We start from the raw sequence: 20,343 nt of genomic DNA on the forward strand, positions 1-20,343 counted from the left end.
TCCCATAGGAATTTTTGTGCCTTGTAATTAAGTTGTGCGTGTAAAAGACAAAAGGTAGGTCAACAACAAAATTTCACTCACTTTCAAGTCAGAGATTCTATAATGAATAGATCGCCATCAACAACATAATTTTCATTATGACTTCCTAATTTGCTTACAATGATTATTGTGCTACTCTTTTATGGTACTCAAATATCACCATGAACACAGTTTTTTATTGCTTTGCTCCTCAAGATTTGGATCAACCTTTAGAGTCTTGTAGCTTTGACTAGAGTAATTTTAACACATTTATTCAAAAGCGACAACTACCTTCTCATGATAAGAATTAACACTAAACTACACAATTTAAATGTTCTGAATTAAGTTGAAGGGAATTAAATAATCTCCGAATTAAGTTACTATTGTAATGGCATAGATGTAATAATTAAGAAATTAGAAAGATAAAACACTTGAAAAAATAAACATTCATTAGTTACTTTATAATGGCATAGATGTCAGCTTGACAAAAGTCATAACAATTGGGGTAAATGTACAGTATACTAATACAACCTGATCAGAATTTTGTAGATCAAGATAACTAACCTCATAATTTACCTTCCATTTGCTTTTATCATGCTTTTCTGGCTGGATAAGGGTTACGAATGACAAAACAGTTGAACAGCCTTCTAGGAATCACTGCTTAACAGTTAATCCTTTCAAGTGAGATACTAATTCAACGAAAAGTATCGTCGTCTGTTTTGAGAATAAAGTTTGCAGTTCGACAATAATATCCATTTAAGAACCCTCACATGTTTATAAGTTAAGTTACGATAAGTGTCTGAAAAATTTCCTTGAACAATATCACAGTAGCTTTTTCAATCGATCGTTGAAGCTCATAATAATTAACCATACCTGATAGATAAACACGGCATATCTGTGAGCATGAAACATTCCGTTTACTTTCCCAGTTCTCTCGAATCGTTTAAAGTTTTCGCAAAATTTTTAGGAGCAATATGGATAAATATGAGTAAAAATATATCGTCAGCATGCTCTTCCAAAGAAAACGGCGGTTCATGGCATATTCTGTTGATGGTAAAGAAGTCGTTTAATTCAATAAGCTGGGACATATCAAAATTTTATGACCTTTTTGTGCTTTTTACTAGATGTAATTTTTTTAAAGTTATTCTATAATGTCTTTTGACCTTTTCTATAATATGTTCCCTAACCTCTTGTATTTTAAACGTAGATCTTGACCTGATAAGCCCTACTTTATTTGTTTAATGTGGGTTCGCTGACTCGCATATTATCGCTTATTGCCTTATTTGAGACTTGCGCAGGCGTAAAAAAATTTGTTGAGTTTGAAGTTTACATCTTGTTGACTATTTTATTATGTTTTAATAACTGTTTAAATAAACAGTTATTACTTTTTCATGATTTCCCGTGGATTAGATTTGAAATTTCGATGGGCTCCGCTGTTGGAAAAGGAGGTTCCATATTGGATATATTCTCACCTTTCCACCAAATTCATATTGTTATGTTAGGCCTTGATTCAGCTGGAAAAACAACAGCGCTTTACAGACTCAAATTTGATCAATATCTAAATACTGTGCCCACCATTGGATTTAATTGCGAGAAAATCAAAGGTATGTTTCAATCTAAATCATCCAATTGGTCTCTATTTTATTCAATTACTGTTTTGTCTTTCCAATCTAAATAAACTTAACCTGACCACCATAACTTTGTTTACCCAATTCCATTTAATGGTCATCCTTTTCCTATTTCATTAATTCTCAATCACCACCTAGCCTAACAATAATTTTATTTAATATTCCAATTACAGGTCAAACGGGTAAGCTGAAAGGCACAAATTTCGTTTTCTGGGATATCGGTGGACAAGATAAATTACGTCCTCTCTGGAGGTCTTATACCAGATGTACTGACGGTATTGTATTTGTTGTGGACTCAGTTGATGAGGAACGTATGGAGGAAGCCAAGATGGAACTCTTAAGGACAGCCAAGTCTCCTGAAAATGCCAGTGTTCCTTTTTTAATTTTAGCAAATAAGCAAGATTTACCTGGCGCTAAAGACCCTAAAGAGATAGCTAGCTTATTGGTCCTCGATAGCCTCAGCTCAGGGCAGCTATGGCATGTGCAACCAGCTTGTGCCGTTATTGGAGAAGGATTGAATGATGGACTTGAAATTCTTTATAATATGATCTTGAAAAGTCGTCGTATGGCCAAACAGTCAAAAAGAAAAAGATGATCCATCCTCAATCTGCAATGTATGTCTACCATAATATCGGAACCATTCCACCTTAGGAACCAAAAACACTTGACTATTACACCAAAAATGTGAACAAAACAAAAGCATTTCATCTAGCCTTTAATTTTCTTGTTGATATGTGTTGTGTTTCGCAATTATTCAATAATTTGCTAACTTCCATTGGATGAACTATTGAACGATGAATACCTAGTATTCAAAAAGTTGAACAAGAATCCCGGTTAATTTTTAAACTTACAAAAACAATGCAATCAACATGAGTGTTCTTTGTAAACTAATTTAACTAGAAGCTTAATTTCTATACTAAATTTATTCGGGATCTTGATTAATTTTAAATCATAGAATCTCAATATTTAAATAGTATATTCAAGCTAAAATATTTATATTTATATTTATATGTATTGAAATGAATAATGTACCTTATAAATGACTAATAAATCATATCATATGCTTAAATAGACTTGTACCGCCATTATCTGAAAACTCTTAGAAAAAAGGTGAAACTGACTTGCAATCAATTCCAATTTCTTACCTATTAGACATTATAAATGCTAATAATCTCATGAAATATTCGAATTACTTTGGAAACAAGAAGTCAAAGTATAGATTATAAAGACGAGCTGACATAAAAATATCTATGGTACTATTTATCATTTATGGTACTTGTAAGATGATAAAATATACGCATTTGATAATAATGAAAATTTATTTGAATGAAAAAAGTGTTTGTTTGATTTTTAGATACATAATATCACAGCATTATTGGATGTCGTGTCGCTCAGTGAAACGAGATAATTGTAACAGAGGAGCGTTTTCAGATTGTTGAAGTAGTTGTCCCTCTTCAGGCTGTTGATTTGACAGTCTTGAAGAGGCGAGGTCATTAAGATATCTTGAAGTTAAAGACATTCGTAATTCAATGTCACTTAGGTCAAATGATTCACAGTAAGAATCACGGTGAGAATAACCAGTATTATCTTCAATTAAAGATGAATGAGGTGTTCTTGGTGGGTTCATGTTATGAGTATGCATTGATGGAACTCTTTCCATCATAGACGAGTGAGGTGTTACAGGTTCAGTTGAAGTACGACCAATGTCAACACTTTCTACTTTTTCATGCATAGAAGGTATGGCCTTAGAAGTAACAACTTCAATAAATTGACGCTGAGATCGATCAATCGGATGCCAGTTCGGATTGGTGAGTTGGAAATTGATGAGACTCAGTTCAAGTTTACCATTTTCACTAAAAAGATTTTCAGGGACTGTAGCTGTGGGGGGAGCTTCACCGAAATCACCTTCTCCTGCTCCAGCTTGTAATTTAAATTTCCGTTGTCCATCAGTCTTCTTAATCTTTCCACTAACACTGGCCCCAGAAGGTGTTTCTGCGAATGGATTTTCGGATAACTTTTCCTCTTTTTGTACCTCCCAAACAGGATTTCCATTCTTCTTAACATTCATCATGGCAAAAATACAAATATCACCAGTTCCAGATACTTCGACAGTGTAGTTACGAAAGAAGTCGACAAATTCTAATGATCGAGGGCGGAGATGAAATAACAGAATATATGGAGTAATCAAGGGACTAAGAAGATCTTCTAAGATAGCTTGTATCTTATACTGAAATAGCTTAGACATAGCTGCCTGGGCCTGAGAAGTATAAGGTGAATAACGATGAGGGGCATAATGGATGTGGAGAAGGATGTGCGAATACAACTCCGATTTATTATACTTCATCGGAATATCATCAGGAATGAAACCACGAGCTACAGCGACTATGATACCCAATGCTGCTATTATGGTAATAACATGTTCGACAGCTATGACATCTTCATCGTAGAAAGTTAAGAGCACGAGGACAGCCAGGAGAGCTCCGGCCATGAACATAACGTTTCTTGAGATAACTTCCATCAGAGGAGAGTTAAATGAATCCATGTATTTTGAAGCGGCTTTGTATCCTTTGCTCAAACGTCCATTCAACTGGTGGTCGAGCTCATTGAAGTGGCGACAAAATAACTTAGCGTAATGAGACCAATTCTTGGAAGCAAAAACACTGGATGGATCACGCTTGAGTGTACCAGCATATGCATAAAATATATACAGAACTTGCCAGATAAATATGAGTGGCAATAAAGCTAGATTAATAAAACCTAATATCAAACAATTTTTGGCGAATTTACGGGCACAAATTTGCCTGTTTGCTGTTGATTTGAATTCATCTTTCAGCTTCCAACTATTTTCAAAGATAGCAAAGGGGCCTTTGAATAGTAAAAGACGTATATTGAATTCTAATCCTTTGGAAAAGTAAGTCTGTTCACCCAGCAATGGCACTTTGTAATGAATGGGCAATAAATTCTTATTTAATAAAGCGATCATATAATTATGGTAACGAAGAATACGATTGTGAATATCCAGTTCCGTTAGAGTTCCTTCTTGAAGAGAGCATAGATGTTGAGCTTGTATCAATCGAGTCTGCACTTCTTGCCAGGTGTATTCAGAACAGTCCTGAATATGCAAAGCTTCAGCATAGAATACGCGAATTGCGTGGTAAACATATATTGCTTGCAGTACTTTGAGAAGCTTTAAGAACCAGAAAATGGCGGCACAAATTAACAATATAATCTGAAATCCACCGAGATGGATTTGATCTTGAGGTAATATCACGTCACTAATAGTAACCTTAATGGTTGGATCGCCTGCTTTAGAGCCTGGAGGTAGTTTGTCTTTGAATAAAACAGCATAATCGACAAAATTAAGGAGAAATAGAGTGAGTAAAACAACAAAAATGAACTGGACAAGCTCTAAAATGTGTTGTAGTACCAAGCAAAGAAATCCAGATCTTTGGTGATAACGATAGATTCTTGTGAAAAAATAATCTAAATCATTGATATATTGGTGCCATGAGCGGGGTCCACCTTTGTTCTCTGGTAAAACATGTATGAGAACTTTGTCTTCAGGATCGCATAAATCAGAAAAACTTCTATATGAAGTTGTAGACATTTAGTTTAGAATGATGATCAGATTTTCGATGAGAAATATTTACAGTCAATCAAAATTTATTTATCAACGGTTTATTGATAAGTCATCTGTAATACAAAATGAGATAATCAATTATTATTAGAATCTTTATTATCTCTAGTGATGTGAAGGAGTGTAGGAAAAATTGAAATATGCTGATTTGGATTTATTCAATTTAAACTGTCATTATGCATCACTGATAGAAATGAACTGCTGTTAGGGTGCAACAGAGAGCAACAAACAAACAAAGAGAGATACAATCTAAATGAAATAGAGAGCCACATAAAAGTGGACAATTATGATAAAGCAAGTCCCTGTGTTTGAAAATATCAAAGGAAGATCTAAACAGATTTTAATGCATCATGCAATATTTTCAACATCTGATATTGATAACAACAGTATAAGAGTATTGGAAAACTGAGGTAAGGTGAAGGTGAATAAAATCAAAAGATTCAAGCATACTTACATATTTTTACAGTTCCACAGAAGATGATCTCGTTTTTGAGTCAATTCACTCTAATTAATCGTTGGCTCAACAGTAACATTTCGAAAATTGACCATAATGGAGGATGAAAGGGAGGAAGTACAAAGAACGTTAAGATAAAGAAGTAAACAAAGAGAAGGGGTAAAATGTGATGTGGATTTACCAAGTATTTAAGACGAGATTATATTTGTTGCTTGGACATTAATGAACATAACTGAATGCTCTAATGTGACCAAAATTAAGATCTACTAGATCAGCGTATTTAAGTGCTCAACTATTCAGAACAAAATGGAGGATATGAAGAAAGGAAAAAACAAAAAAAAATTTCTGTAAACATAGTTACTATGGTAATTGTTATGCTCTTTTTTGATTGGGTCTTTTTAAATTTTTGTTTTCAAGTCAGATATCAAATTGTTTGTTTTTATTTGTTTAACATCCAGTCGAAATTAAACTTGAACCTTGGATTAAAAATTAAGGGCAACTTAATTTGATTTGAATAGTCAATAGAGTAAATTTTGTCAAACTATTGACTAAAACCAGTAGATATGCAAAGAAAAATGACAATTATAATTAGGGACAGTAAAATTTAAATTTATTCAAAGGATTTAAGCAATTTGACTCGTTGAAGTCATCTTCTGACGACAGGAGTATCAACATAACATTAAGCTATTTTTACAAAATAATTTACTTCCTTGAGAAGATTCTGATTGCCCATGCCTCCCCAACATAAAGATCAAAACGGTCATAAAAATAATGGTGACTGTAGCTGAAGATGAATTGGCTTTTTCAGTTCTAATTTTTGGTAATGATGATTGAAAGGAAAGAGATGATGCAGAGGAAAAGGAAAGACAATGAATGCATAAAATCAATTAATCAGCCAGAGATTTTAATGTACATTTGTTTCAAGGCAGATGTCCCAACTTTCTATTGCCTTTGAGGCGGTCAATTATGTTACATATTTTTAATGCTGGTCCCAATTTTAGAGACATGTATTTCATTATCATATCACTATTAAGAAGGAGAAATGCTTTTCCATCAATTTCCTAGACAGTGGGAAAAGAAAAGAAACAAAATTAGAAATAGATTACAAAATATGGATTTAAAATTTTTCGACAGTTCAACTTCAAATGAAATGAAAAACGAACGGTTAATTTGATACATAAAACTTACATGTTTTCTGAAAGTTTCAGCATGGACAATTAATGAGGGATCATGGGAGAGAAGGTGTTTTATCACATCTTCAATGCTCCAATCCACAGGATTGGCTGGAATCACAGTCTTAGCGATTTCTCCCCCATTCGTTATAGAAGATGAATTAGAAGTACTGGATGTATCGGACATTTTCGCACTTTTATTCGGTCTTCCATTGGTTTCAGAATTTGGCGCAGAAGCATTCTCAGGATTGGACGATTGACTAACTGGACAGTTAACAATTGTTCTCTTAGCTAATTTTTTTGTCGATGGATCAAGTGAACTTTTAGAGTCTGATGACGCTGGAGTTTGAGTTGATTTTTTAGAGTTCATCTTGTCTGCGACAAATTGAACAGTGTAACCACTATTTTGTATTTGGGGAATGGGCATCCGATTATTTTGAATTGGAGTAGAAACAATATCGGCTTGAGAGTTGATTGGTGCACGATTGGCTGCATTAGATTTTTGGTTTGTCTGAGTTTTAACAACATCGTTAAAATTATTAACAGTTTTACACATATTACAAGGACCATCATTCACTTTTTGGACAAGAAGTAATGGACATGCTTCAACCACTTCAAGAAAATTAGATAAGTAGCTCCAAAATACACTAGCTCGATTAATGTGTGGTAAAGTTACCGTTTCTCTACTGCCTGCAATATTGACTGAAACGGAAGTATACCCATGACCAGATTTAACCAAGCTTATTAATTTACCGGGATGTGGGCTACAATCTAGCATTGATTGAATTATTCCTTTCAAAGTGCGATTATAACTATCAGGTCCAAAAACATTTGGCAATTTTTCTAGTTTCTTTGCGTTAATCCAAGGCCCAGTTTTACATGATTTGTTAAGATGCACAGTCACTAAAGAAAAGGAAAAGAATCTTAGTAATTCTTGATAATAAACAGGTAAATTCAATTCCCTCATAATACTTCCTTATAATGAGCAAAATCTATGCAACTCTATGGATACCCTAACATGGGAATATGATAAATTGGCTATTTCACACTAGTTTTATTATGAGGGAATTGAGTATAATTATTAGTAACGTTATAATAAAATGACAAATACCTAAAGACCCTTTGGGCAGAGAAGGTGACGGCGTTTCTTCATTTTTAGTTGATATTTTGATTGTAATGCCATCATTTTTTTCAGATATCCTAACGGTTGGGGATTCTTTACTTTGCGTCAATTTGGCCTCTTTAGTACTGTTATTGACCATGTTACCTTGAGATGAATTAGATGTCAATGATTGAACTTTAGGAGTCATTTTAGGTGATTCGCAGGCCATTGTAGTATTCGTGGTTGCTGGATTGTTAAACTGGTTAGTCTTACTTTTTAGTTTGGATGATGTTGGTGTACCATTGTTTATGGTTGCTGTTTTCGGCAAGCATTGGATGGAGAGAGGTACACTTCCAGGAGTTGTAATACTACTCAACAATTTGTCTCTGACTGGCGTGAAAGGGGCTGAAAGAAAATAATTTATAGCATTAAATAACTATTTTGTAAACTATAAAATTGACAACTTACTTTTATCACCGGGAGGCTGAAGAGGATGACCGCTTTTTTGACACCAACCAACCGGGAAAATGTCTCTAGAGTCATATTTACACCAATAATCAAATGCACCCTTCCAGCCGTCAAAGGTGACGAAGATTTGGTCTTCAGTAACACTACCGACTGTAGCAGGGCAAATAAGTCGAGGATTTTTCTTATCTACAGCTTCCAATTTCATTCCAATTTTGAAACGATTTCTGGATGGTGAAGGTGGCTCATGAATAAAAATATTCTTTGGCGCAATGTCTGCATCCTTTAGAGTATTGAGTACAAACATAGGCCAATGTGAAGGATTTTTTCGAAACCCTAGAGGAGGCTGTAACATGCCACCATTTTCTTGACAATGACCTACAGGTTTTATTGACGGTGAGTCGATCATTTCCCAAAAATCATTAGTATTATCACTTCCGTCCAATCTTAATTGAACTCTAGGGCCCATAATACCGACGACTGTGGCAATACAGGTTGATGAAGGGTTACGAGGATCCTGTGCCTCAAGTTTCATTTTCAATCTGAATTCGTTAGCAGGAGGATCAGGATGTTGTTTAAAAGCAGAAGCCGGAGCAGGTTCCCCACCAGTTTCCTTGAGATATGAATCCCAATCGAAATAGCCATAAATCTCGTAATGGTGTCGTGGGGCATGGTTTTTCTTGACTCTTTTTTTATCTTGAATAGCAACTGGACTTGTTAAAGATACTGAACCATTGGTACAAGTATTTTTCTTTGCAGTTGTCATAATTAAGGGGGAAGTTGATGAAATTAAAGATGCAGTTGATGGTGAAGAGGGTGAAGTCGATATTGCGGTTGCTTTTACCATTGTCATTGTTGGTGTTGCAGTTATAGTTGTTGTCGTTGTTGCTGTTGCTGCTGCTGCTCTTGATGAAGGTGGTGGTGATGGCGTTGGCGATGGTGTTACTGTTGCTACTGTTGTCGTTGCTGTGGTTGTTGTCGCTGTTGTTGTAGCTGTCGTTGTCGTTGTCGTTGTTGTTACTGTTGCTGTTGCAGTAGCTGCAGTAATTGCTACATTTGAAGGCGCAGATGATACCGCTTCTGATGAGACTGATGAAGCAGATTTAACAACTGGTGAAGTCACGCTTACAGTTGCATCAACTACATTATGGTTTAATAGGGGGTTTTGCTGTTTCTGCATACTGGTCGCTGTATTGGAGGAATCTGATTTTTGTTCCTCTTCATTGTCTCCATCACCAGTGCTTTTAATTCCTTTCTCATCACCACTTGGAGAGCTTTGCCGGACCACCATATTTCACAGTGATATTTTGTTTACTAATAATTGTATATGCAGGATGTGATGATGCTATAATGGAAGGCACACATTACAACGTACTAGACAAATTGTTGAAAAGATATTCCACTTAGAGGTTAGTTTGAAATAAATTTGTATCCAATCTAGAAAATTAAAATGAAAGATAATTAAAATTAAACCGGGATTCGGATCATAAACCAGAAGGTCAACTCGAAAAAATACAACAATGAAGAGTGTTTATTGTTGAAAATTAAAGAATAATGGATAGCAATAATGAGTAAAGCAACAGAATTGTCACAACCAACCAAACTATAATTAAGTTAAAATCCTAAACAACTGTAATTTTAGGTAATATCTTGTCTCAGAAATATATTCACCAAATGTATGCTCAAAATGTAAGCCGCCATTAGATGGCATTACCCACTAAATAGCAAGAAATTGCAATCGACAAAGGGTGAGAGCGTGTAGCCGCCAATATTAAAGGCTAATAAAACTGAAAAGGAGAATCCCAGTTCTAACAGCAATTAAAAAATTAATAAGTATCCTTGAATAATCTAACAAAATTGGAAATTATCAATGATTGCAAGAAAATGAAACAATTATAGCAACATGGATAGGCTTGAAGAGACAATGGCTTACACGCTAAGACATATAAAATTAGATGTTAGCGTATTAGGCCTTGGAGTTTACTTACATAATAGTAATTAAAGATAAAATTTTGATGATAAAAAACCTTTAGATAAATCGAAGAGGTTCTTGCTCGACCATAATATGGATTAACAGTTAATGATTGTTTTCGTTAGTTAGTACCACCAGTTTAACGTGAATGTTTGATGATGCAGATGAAAATTAAATTAAATATGTACTAGATTTGTTGTAGATGGTGTTTAATATTGTGTAGCTTACTTCTAACTCATCTGGACACCTGTTTGCCAAAATCATTTTGAGAATCGCCCATGAAGAAAAATAATATTATAAAAACTGAAGGAAAGTTGTAAACAATATGATGAGATCAAAACGCAGATTTTCAAGTAAAAATGTTGAGATGATAATCAATTCATAAACAATGGTATTGAAGTACAGTTATTCAACATAATTAAACAGACTTAATTTAAATAATCGGTCAGCTATCTATCTTGGTGTTTTTGAATTAATGTTGAATACACACAATTCAGAACAAAATGGAGGATCGTTGTCATGCGTAATCGCTGAATATAAGCCGAATACAGCTGAGTGGCTTTATGTCCACCCCTTGCCACAGCTTCACGCTTATAAATGGGTTATGAGAGATAACATAACATTGCATAACATCGGACATCTCGTCCAGATCTTCATTAATGTCAAAGTGATTTAATTTTAGTTAAATTTTCTTAGCCGTTACTTAAAGTTCAGCTTCAGAATGGTCGATTTTTAAAATTAGATATTCAGCAAATCGATTAGCAATCCAAAAGTTTGAACATGAACAATTTTTATGAAAACTAATTGAAATCATTACTTGAGATTTATTGCATTCATATTCATTAGATTCATCAGTAATTACGAGATAAAATCAGTGTTGTCGTTATTTTTCATTCATAACCTAAATTCATAATAAAATGTACCATAGCTTATACAATGTAGCATACAATAAATGAACTTTTTGAGATAAATTTTAGTTTAAGATCAAAGATCACAGACATGTTGTAAGGTGAAAATTTGTTAATTTTATTTTAATTAGAATAATCTTGTTGTTTATCGTTTAACTTTACATTCAATTACAATGATGACTAAATGATTTTCCAATGACTTAACGGAGATTAAGTTCATTTCATGATGTACTCTTCTTCTGCTTCACCAATCTTTGCTAATCATTCGTTAATTTTTAGTTTCTGATTCCTTTTGAAAAATTAAGGGAAGAATTGAGCCAACCTTTCAAATCAATTGAATTAGATTGAGAAAAAAATGTTAATCCAGCAACTTGAACTTGGAACTCTTTCAGAGAAGGTTTAAACATGATTGTTTTTCGATGATTCGAGTTAGTAAAGTTTATACAAAAAAAGTCTGGTCCGGGGATGCTTCAGTTCTAATTGATGGACAATTCAAGAGTGATAATTGGCTTTTTCATCAATTGAATGTCCAACTCAATCAGTAGATAATCCTTAACGATTTCAAGTTAGCCGAGCTTCCATCAATGATACCATTAGCTGTCCAGCAGATTCTTGTACCATGAAGAGTAAAGTTAGAAGCAAGATAAGAAGTAGATGACAACGATACTGGTGATGATGACGATAAATAATTTGAGAAGGGAAGAAAAGGTAATTCTTCTATTCAGAGATTACATGTTTTTTGTTGGTGCATTGATAATCAGATTGAAACTAAATGAAAGGTTAACGATGTTAATCTGTGAAACATTTTTACAAGATTAAAACAATCTGAAAACATTTTTTTGTCACAGTATTGATTGCCTTGACAAATTTACGAAAAAACATGCATCCCAAGTCATGATTATCAGAAAATCTTTCTCTTCGATCCATAAATGCCCATAACCAATAGAAATTACCATTATTTTCCTTTAACAGTTTTGTTCTTTTTACGATCATGTTTGAATCTTTGTATATAACCTTCAACCAAAAAGCGGACCTTTTGTGGATTGATTTCGCCCGATTTGCTATGACAAATCTATAAATTAAGTATAAGATGATGGATATTAATATTTCTATTTTTTCAATAATGTGTGTTTCAACTAACCTTTGGGACTGCTTTTCTCATTATTTCCTTGTATCCTTCCTTGGATATTTCCTTTCTTTGATAAAATGGTTTTAAGACCATTTTTACCTCCTCGACCACACGCTCTTGTCGGTTTAATTTCTTCAAGTACTTTAAGTAAAAAAAGAGAGACAGTTTAAGAGAATGATGATTGGTAGTAAACCATAGTAAAATCGACATACTTTTTCTTTCACTTGTAATTCAACTGCTGATGAAGGTAAATCATCGAGGACAGCAACATCAGTCACTTTAGGACCAGTAGGCGCTGATCCAGGAGCTATTCCTTGATTATTAGATGATGAAGTCTTTTTATTTGCTTCTTTGTCGATTACTTTTGTTTTGACTGAATGATGATGTGAATGAGAAATGGATCGTGATTTCGAATCTAAAAAATGAAAAATCAATTTATGATATACATTGTATTATTTTTCATTGAAGCTAGTGATTTAATTTTGCAATTTTTTACCTAAGACTGGTGCAGGCTTTTTGAAAATGTTATTAGCGTTTGAGGTAACCGAAGTTTTGAATGGTTTAATTTTTGATTGTTGCTGCTCAGCTGCCTTAATGAGATTTTCCAATAATGATTTCAATGAAGGAGATAATGCGTTGATTGAATTTATAGGTGCTACCGATGCTTTATTGATTGAATCATTAGCAGATGTCCCACTAGATGCTATAATAAGAAATAAGAAAAAAATGAAAGGTTAAAAAGTTGATGGAATCAATAAGATTTAAAATCTTTTCTTACAATGAATAAATGATGATGTTGATGTTCCTGCTGAGAGTCCTGCAAATGGAAACAAGAATAATTTATATGATAGTTATACAATTACTAAACAAAAGACTCGGAAAATAAAAGAAAGTGTCTTTACCAGTTGATGTACTATGAGATTGATGAGGTGGGTGAGGGGGATGTGATTGGAGTTGTTTAGAGCAATCCCTGTAAAATAGAAAAAATTATGATTGAATAATAAATCAAAAGTTTATTGAATACCAATAAAAAGACTTACGAATGAGAATGAGTTTTAGTTTGAAGATTTAATGTTTGTTGTATTTGAGCTAAAAGAGACCCTGGAGCTGGTGGTAAAGAACTTTCAGCAAGAGTTGGTACACGATTAATGCTGCTGGAAGCCGTTAAAGAAATTTGTGGAATAATTGATGAATTGAATGAATTTGGTGATTTAAATTTATGTTGAGGTGATCGAGGTGAAGGTAATTCTGGAGTTTCGGGTCTAGGTACATTTTTAACAGGAGATATCTGTTTTGCACAAGGTGATGACTTTTTTTCCATCTCATTTAATCTGAAATATTGAAAAGACACGAATAGTTAATTTTTAAAGCCATAATTAAAAAAAGTCTATTTGTTACTGCTTTTCATAATGCATACAAACTTTTGAAAAGTGTTTTTATATTTACTGAGAAATTCAAAGATTAAAATTTAGATCAAGATAGAGGGAATTAGAAATTTTGCCTCAGATTTCTATGATTAAAACTTACTTGGATTGCGATCGCGCTATTTCACTTTGTAATTGCTGATCTTCCTCGGGACTATCCAGTGGAGCTTCAGGGTCATATACATCTGGATCAACAGAAGGTGAATTAAGAGATTTTATACTACTTCTTTGTTTACTTGGAGATCCATTGCTATATTCACCTTCAAGAGATTCATCTTGAGTTGGAGTTGGCATAGTTTGATCAGGTGATGACATTATAACATTTTTCCCGGTTCTTTCTTCATCAGGAGGTGTCCTTGGACCCACGGTGGCAGGTAAGCAAACACTTGGTGAAGATTGATCAGAAAGAAGAGTTCTTGGTAAAAATCGAAGCACAGTTTCTTCTTTACCAGTAACATTATTTGCATCATACTCTTGATGAGAGCTATCTACTTTCTTATTTTGACTATTTTCATCCCAGAAAATGTCAAATTCAGTTCGTGATTTCGATACCAAACGAACATCTTTTTTTGGAGGCGACCCTGGTTTAGATGAAACTGATTTTACTTCAGATGGAGACCGATTAGCTTTACTATTGGGATTGTTATTATCAGTATCATTATTATTGATAGCGCCTAAGTTAATATTTCCATGATCTTTGAGCTGATTATCTTCTGTTTTGACTTTAATCTCTTTGGAGTTCACTTCATCAATAGAATGATTAACAGCTGATGATATTTTGCTGCCCTTCGGATGTGTTGAATCTTTTCTTTCTTCTTTATGAGAATTTCTATTAGAGATGTGTTCACGAGTTGGAGACAAGTGTCGAGATCTTTTTGATTTGGTACGAGACATACTCGGCTCTTCGGCTCGTTCATTTGCATGAGGAGATGAAATTTTGTGGGATGGAGGAGATCGACCATCACGTGAATGATGTTTAGATTTTTTGTGGTGATGATCATTATGACGAGAGTTAGTACTTATTTTATCAATCGAATTGGCAGGTACCCGTTTACTGTTGTTACTTTCCGATGGAACGGGATTTTTAGAATTTTTCATTACATTGTAGTTATCATCATCATATTTTCCATGTTTATGCTTGTGTTTCTTTTTCTTTTTCTTAGCTTTAGATTTTTCTTCTTCTTCGTGGTCATATTTTCTTTTTATTTCAGTACTCTCGTAGGGTTCATAATGCGGACTTACTCGTCTGGATTCCTTCTTTACAGGAGAGCGATGGTTTTTAGATGAATCTCTTTTATGACTACTCCGGTATTTGGACGAATTGTACTCAGATCTGGATCTGTTTGATGAAGGAGGTGGTATAGGAAGAGACGGAGGAGGTACTGGTACTGTTACTGTTACTGGTGCTGGTATTGAGGGTATTCTGTCCCTACTTAAACTTCTATGTCTTCTTTTATCACTGTGTCTGTCTTCACGAAAATGATTTTCACGATTTCTATCATTTTCGCGGTATTTGGAAGATCTTTCATCAGGAGGTGAACGATTTAACCGACGATCCGTTTCGTGTCGATTCGGTACGTAAGGTCTCACTCTATCACGTATTACTCTATTTTCAATTGATCTATCTTCATCTCGATCTCGCGGCTCTTTTTTTATTGATTTGATTAAAGGTAGTTTGGGTTCTTCTTTTTTCTCCTTGGAACTGCTTCTTTTAGATTTACTGCTATCAGGATGTTTCTTATGAATTAATTTACCATGCTTGCATCTCCTAATTTTAGACTTACTATCACCTTCAGCTTCAGCGATTTCCCCTTCTTCAATTTCTGATGATTTTTTTAATTTATCTTTATGACTGTGAGAGGTTGGCCGATCACTTTGGTTTTCAACAATTTGAACTTGTGGTTTGGTGTCAACAACCAATTCATGGTTATTAGCACCGGCATTATCGATGTTATCACTGTGAATACTATTTCCATTACTAATATTGTTTACATTGCCATTTGAAGTAATATCTTCTGGAGGCAATTGCGGTCCATATGAGTCTTCTTGTTCATCAACTAAGGGCGAATCATCATCAACTCGTGATAAATCAGCATTTAAATCAGGATGATCTTCTCTCAAAGGTACTGAACCATGAGAATTTAATTCGGATCCGAAAATAGAAAGCACACTAATCCCAGCAGCAACTCGTTTATTATTTAAATTTTCTTGTGTCATTTTCTTTATCGTAGGTAGTGAATGAATACCGAGACTCCTATTTCGTTCAATTCCAAGCTTTTTAGCCAGTCTAGCTCGAGGAGTTAATGCCTTGCCGGTGACTAAAGGCTTCGAAGTCCTTACTCGCTTACGACGTCCCTTTGTAGTCTTTGTTGTCTTCCTAGTGGTCTTTCTTTTTCTTCTTACTTTGGTTTTACGTTTAACTTTTGAATATGTACCTTTTCTGGTTGAAACTTTTCGTATTTTTCTACGCACTTTACGCACTTTATTAACTTGGGTTACACTAGAACCAATTTCAAGGCTCTCGACTTTAACTGGTTTAATATCATGTTCAACCTTTGGTTCCAATTTCACAGAAATATGAGTATTAGGTTTCTCATCAGCCATACCTCGGACTAAAGTCATAAAAAAAGAAGAAAACAATAATTTAGTTAGCACTTCATAAAAAGTCAGCATTTGAAATCGATCCCATCTTGAGATCCTAAAGAAGAAAATGATTGAGTCAAGCTTTGATAGAGCAATATTCAAGCACCTTCGCTCTAAGTAGGCGACTACAATGAAAAAATTATATTACCAACTATTTCTTTAAAAGCAACAGATTAGTTTATCGTTTGCTCAACTAATGTTATGATCCATATCGGTTCTGATCATCTGATTGATAGATCGATTTTTAATAAGATCATTTTCTGGCTTAAGCTTCTAATGATGAAATAATACAATTAAATTTTCAAAAATTTTCATTGAGCGTCAAAATTAATCGAGTAAAGACTCTTCAATTATCTCCTCTCAATTTGAAGGGATCCAAAATTTGCAGATTGATGTCAGATATAATACCAAGAGAGTTCACTATATACAGCCAGATATCTTTCCATTGAAACAAGGGTCAAGCTCTACTCGTTTAATTTTTTGGCTCAGAAAATTTTCTTCAATCAAATTATTGTATTATTTAAATTGCAATAACAATTGGATTACCCACCATCTTAGTTTAAATGAAGGAGGTTGAACTGCAGACATTTTGGATAAATAAGATAAAAAAGGGAAAAGGTTGAGAAAGAGAGAGAAAGAGACAGAGAAAACAAAAAGAAAACAAACCGAAGTATGAAGCTTTAGTTGTTTATATTCCAGCAAGCTTGTTTGATTAATATAGTTGTGTATCCAGGGAGATAAAAATCCGAATAAAGTGAAACTAAATTAAACAGATGAGATGTATGGTTTTAAAAAGGTATCAACTGCGGTCAAATGACGTTAAAGATGAATATGTCTAATGCACACGTTAATCAAAAGGATCCACAGCATCTGTCATTGGAATTATGACTTCGAATATTTAACAAATCTGTATCAAGTAAAAGAGACAATGTGAGAGAGAATATGAGAGAAAAGGAAAATGCTGAATCGGAAAATAAATATTAATTGAAAACTTTAACTAGGGAAAAAAACTGAACACACAGATATAATAACGGCAGGTAAGTAAGAAAGACAGAAGAGACAGAGATGAAAATAAAGCATTATTCAAGCAAAAGCATATCCCAAGATTGGATCCATATAAAGAGATCGCTCTTAAATTTGTCTGAACACAATAATCACTTAAAATGAAAGTCAATTAATAAACTTACTTTTTAATAATAAATAAGTCCAAGTTAAACAATAAATAATGGCAAGAAAAAAATTATAAAATGCATCAAAAAAATAAATAATAAATATTATAGTCCGGAAACCAGAACCACGTAACCAGTTACACAGTTACACGGTTTTAATAACCGTAAAACACAATTTTCAAAGTTTATGCAAAAAATTGGATTGATTTAAATCAATTAAATCTTTTAAGGCCAGAATTCATCATGTTTAAATAATTATATAGTAAATCCAGTTTCACTCATCTTGCTTATTGTCATCTTTATATGTTCATCTATAATATTATTTAAAGGACATTTTTACCAGGATTTTTCAATTTGTAAAAATTTAATTGATGGTGAATAGTAAGAGTTTGCAGCCGTTATAACGAGACCAAAAGACGAGTAAAATAGAGAAAATTAATTTTTAAAATATCTTGATTGCTGAAAAAGCTTTTCATGATAAGTGTTTTCGTGTTGACAAACTTTCATTAACTCGGTAACAATGTGAAAGCAAAAGGAGGCAAAAGAATGACCAAAATCATTCCGCCTTCATTTATTTCAACTGAAAGATCCATTTCTCTTTTTCCTTTCAATTCACCCTTTCGTTCTTCTCCTGTTTTCATCGCTCAAATCATAAACACCTTTTATTATCCTTGGTGTCAAACCCATCCAGGATTTGAATCAGATATAAAATGGGCATCAAATGATAGTGATATCACTTTCAATCATCAATCTCCAAACTCAACATCTTACCAGTTAAAACAGTGATTTACAATTATTTTTGCTTTTGTGATATTGGCTATTTTATCCATTATGAAATATCTACCATCCATTATCAAATACAGTTTGAAAGGTACAGTTGCTTTCCTTAATGTTACCATCGCCTGTACCTTCACCTTTCCAGCTATCAACAATATTGTAAGTATCCATCAACATAACTATTAGTCGCAGAACTATTAGAAGTATGATTTTAAATATGTTACATAAAATTAACTCAAAATATGAAATGATCTGCATTGTCTGTTTTTTCAATTTTTACTCAACAGTTAATGGGACATCATCAAGCTTGTAAATCAAGATCATAATCCAATTCCAGCTACTCCATGCAGGGTATGTCATGGTGAAAGAAGGATAAACCACAAGGCTGACAGAAATGGATAAATTAGATGAAAATAAACTTAAAAATACAAAAGTGATCGCCTCGATGATTCAAAGTGAATCTTTATGCAATAATAGTAAGATTTAAACTTTCAAAAAAGAAGTTAAATGGATCAACAATTGAAGTATAGTTGATACACTTGACATGGTCATAGTTAATTGTGAAATCAGGTCAATAATCAAGGGAGATTTTCAATTCATCTTATGTGTTCATTGTAACATGATAAACAAAGGTAACTCTAGGTTCTCATCAGCTCCGCTTCTTAACCCTTTTCAATTTGTCCTGAAATCGAAACATTTCAACAAGGATCTTCAAATGTAATCATTTTGTAATCCAATTTACTTTTTCCTTTTACTCATTTTTTTTCTTTTCTCTTTCCCCTCAGTCTCTTCAATTCCATTTTTCTCTCTCTCATAATGATAAATCCTGAATAATTAGACTGTGGCCATGACTATAAGATCAACTCTTTTCGTCCGCCAGTGTTTATTGGTTTTCAAATCTCCAACACAAACGTTACTCTATCCAACATTGAAGCAATGTGTTCAAAAATATCCACAATTGGCTTAGTATTCATGTGAACCAAAATCTCCTCTAAATCTATTAAATTACATTATGGTACAAAATTCTGACCACTAATTATCTTTTGTTGCAATAATAATTTTCTTAATATGTTTTTGTGCATTGTGTTTACCTTGATAACAATTGTATTGCCAAGTTTAAAAGCTGATGGAATCAATGATACATCTTCATCGCTGGATTATACACCACCAATGACGTCCTCCTATTTAACTGGCTCAGGATCCCAAACTTATACGTCAGGAACAGCCTCTGCTTCAGCTTCGCCTTATTGGGAATATCCAGTTCATCCTCGTCCTTATCCGATTGATGTTTGGAGACACCATCGATACGACTATTGGGATCCAAGTCATGATCTGGCTTACGGTAGAACAGATTATTATTGGTTAATACCAGTAGCATTTATCATTGGTATCGGAGCTATTTTGTTGCCTGTGTTTAGCCTATTTTTCACTGCAATGGTTACCACCGGGACAATTAATTTAACTGCTGGTCGCAGGAAACGCTCATTGTTTAATGAGAAGCCCATCTCTTTGCTAGTTAAGGAAGTTCAATCAGCAATCACTCGATTTGGTTACAATAGTCAAAGGTTTGAGAAAGCTTAGATGATTTGTTTGCTTCAACTTAAAGTGTCAAACAAATCTAAATCAGTTGAATTTAACTACAAGTAGAACTGTAAAAAATACAAAATTGTTTAATTTTATCACTTTGAATTTAATTTTACGATTCTTTGAATATGTCAAATCAAATGATTATTTGCTTATAAATTATTAACAATCATAACCAAATATTAAAATTAAGTTATTTAACCTAACTATAATGAGCACTCCTCTGTTTGATTATCTTACATGAAAGTGATCTAATGATTT

At 33.6% G+C, this 20,343-nt stretch overlaps 5 protein-coding genes across 14 annotated transcripts; 2 read left to right on the forward strand and 3 right to left on the reverse strand.

Annotated features, from left to right (window-relative positions):
- The first annotated feature begins 1,378 nt into the window (after nt 1-1,378).
- Nucleotides 1,379-2,715, forward strand: LOC107368522 (ADP-ribosylation factor-like protein 4C). The gene is made up of 2 exons (XM_015936358.3): nt 1,379-1,622; nt 1,820-2,715. Exons 1-2 carry the CDS (start codon nt 1,442-1,444, stop codon nt 2,239-2,241), a joined length of 603 nt encoding a protein of 200 aa, XP_015791844.1. The 5' UTR covers nt 1,379-1,441; the 3' UTR covers nt 2,242-2,715.
- Nucleotides 2,716-2,946: 231 nt separating this feature from the next.
- Atg9 (autophagy-related protein 9) lies at nt 2,947-6,092 on the reverse strand. Its single transcript, XM_015936354.3, has 2 exons — nt 5,738-6,092; nt 2,947-5,339 (listed from the first exon to the last, which is right to left on the reverse strand). The coding sequence occupies exon 2, from the start codon at nt 5,251-5,253 to the stop codon at nt 3,019-3,021; it is 2,235 nt and encodes a 744-aa protein (XP_015791840.1). The 5' UTR covers nt 5,254-5,339; nt 5,738-6,092; the 3' UTR covers nt 2,947-3,018.
- A 233-nt stretch (nt 6,093-6,325) lies between these two features.
- Nucleotides 6,326-10,922, reverse strand: LOC107368594 (polycomb protein SCMH1). Of its 3 annotated transcripts, none has more exons than XM_015936450.3 (6): nt 10,465-10,922; nt 8,480-9,913; nt 8,285-8,416; nt 8,021-8,176; nt 6,926-7,812; nt 6,326-6,798 (listed from the first exon to the last, which is right to left on the reverse strand). In XM_015936450.3, exons 2-6 carry the CDS (start codon nt 9,765-9,767, stop codon nt 6,658-6,660), a joined length of 2,604 nt encoding a protein of 867 aa, XP_015791936.2. In that variant the 5' UTR covers nt 9,768-9,913; nt 10,465-10,922; the 3' UTR covers nt 6,326-6,657. The 3 variants fall into 3 exon arrangements, with proteins under 3 accessions (XP_015791936.2, XP_015791935.2, XP_015791934.2); XM_015936449.3 differs by having other exon boundaries at nt 8,021-8,206; XM_015936448.3 differs by having other exon boundaries at nt 8,021-8,416.
- A 528-nt stretch (nt 10,923-11,450) lies between these two features.
- On the reverse strand, nt 11,451-17,865 carry LOC107368591 (uncharacterized). 6 transcript variants are annotated; one of them, XM_089269402.1, is made up of 12 exons: nt 17,740-17,865; nt 17,219-17,459; nt 17,103-17,130; nt 14,170-16,521; nt 14,013-14,094; nt 13,526-13,816; nt 13,388-13,455; nt 13,264-13,302; nt 12,982-13,188; nt 12,698-12,900; nt 12,498-12,626; nt 11,451-12,428 (listed from the first exon to the last, which is right to left on the reverse strand). In XM_089269402.1, the coding sequence occupies exons 4-12, from the start codon at nt 16,511-16,513 to the stop codon at nt 12,312-12,314; spliced, it is 3,480 nt and encodes a 1,159-aa protein (XP_089125528.1). In that variant the 5' UTR covers nt 16,514-16,521; nt 17,103-17,130; nt 17,219-17,459; nt 17,740-17,865; the 3' UTR covers nt 11,451-12,311. The 6 variants fall into 6 exon arrangements, with proteins under 6 accessions (XP_089125528.1, XP_015791931.2, XP_015791930.2 ...); XM_015936445.3 differs by lacking the exon at nt 17,103-17,130; XM_015936444.3 differs by having other exon boundaries at nt 14,013-16,521.
- A 5-nt stretch (nt 17,866-17,870) lies between these two features.
- Nucleotides 17,871-20,288, forward strand: LOC107368460 (uncharacterized). 3 transcript variants are annotated; one of them, XM_089269424.1, is made up of 3 exons: nt 17,871-18,657; nt 18,786-19,215; nt 19,284-20,288. In XM_089269424.1, the coding sequence occupies exon 3, from the start codon at nt 19,567-19,569 to the stop codon at nt 20,077-20,079; it is 513 nt and encodes a 170-aa protein (XP_089125550.1). In that variant the 5' UTR covers nt 17,871-18,657; nt 18,786-19,215; nt 19,284-19,566; the 3' UTR covers nt 20,080-20,288. The 3 variants fall into 3 exon arrangements, with proteins under 3 accessions (XP_089125550.1, XP_089125548.1, XP_089125557.1); XM_089269422.1 differs by having other exon boundaries at nt 17,907-18,657; nt 18,786-19,130; XM_089269431.1 differs by having other exon boundaries at nt 17,922-18,657; nt 18,786-18,974.
- The last annotated feature ends 55 nt before the right edge of the window (nt 20,289-20,343 follow it).

The sequence above is a fragment of the Tetranychus urticae genome, chromosome 1 (genome assembly GCF_039701765.1).
Source record: "Tetranychus urticae isolate SD_2017Ah chromosome 1, NJAU_TeUrti_SD_1.0, whole genome shotgun sequence".
In the NCBI taxonomy this organism is placed as follows: domain Eukaryota; kingdom Metazoa; phylum Arthropoda; class Arachnida; order Trombidiformes; family Tetranychidae; genus Tetranychus; species Tetranychus urticae.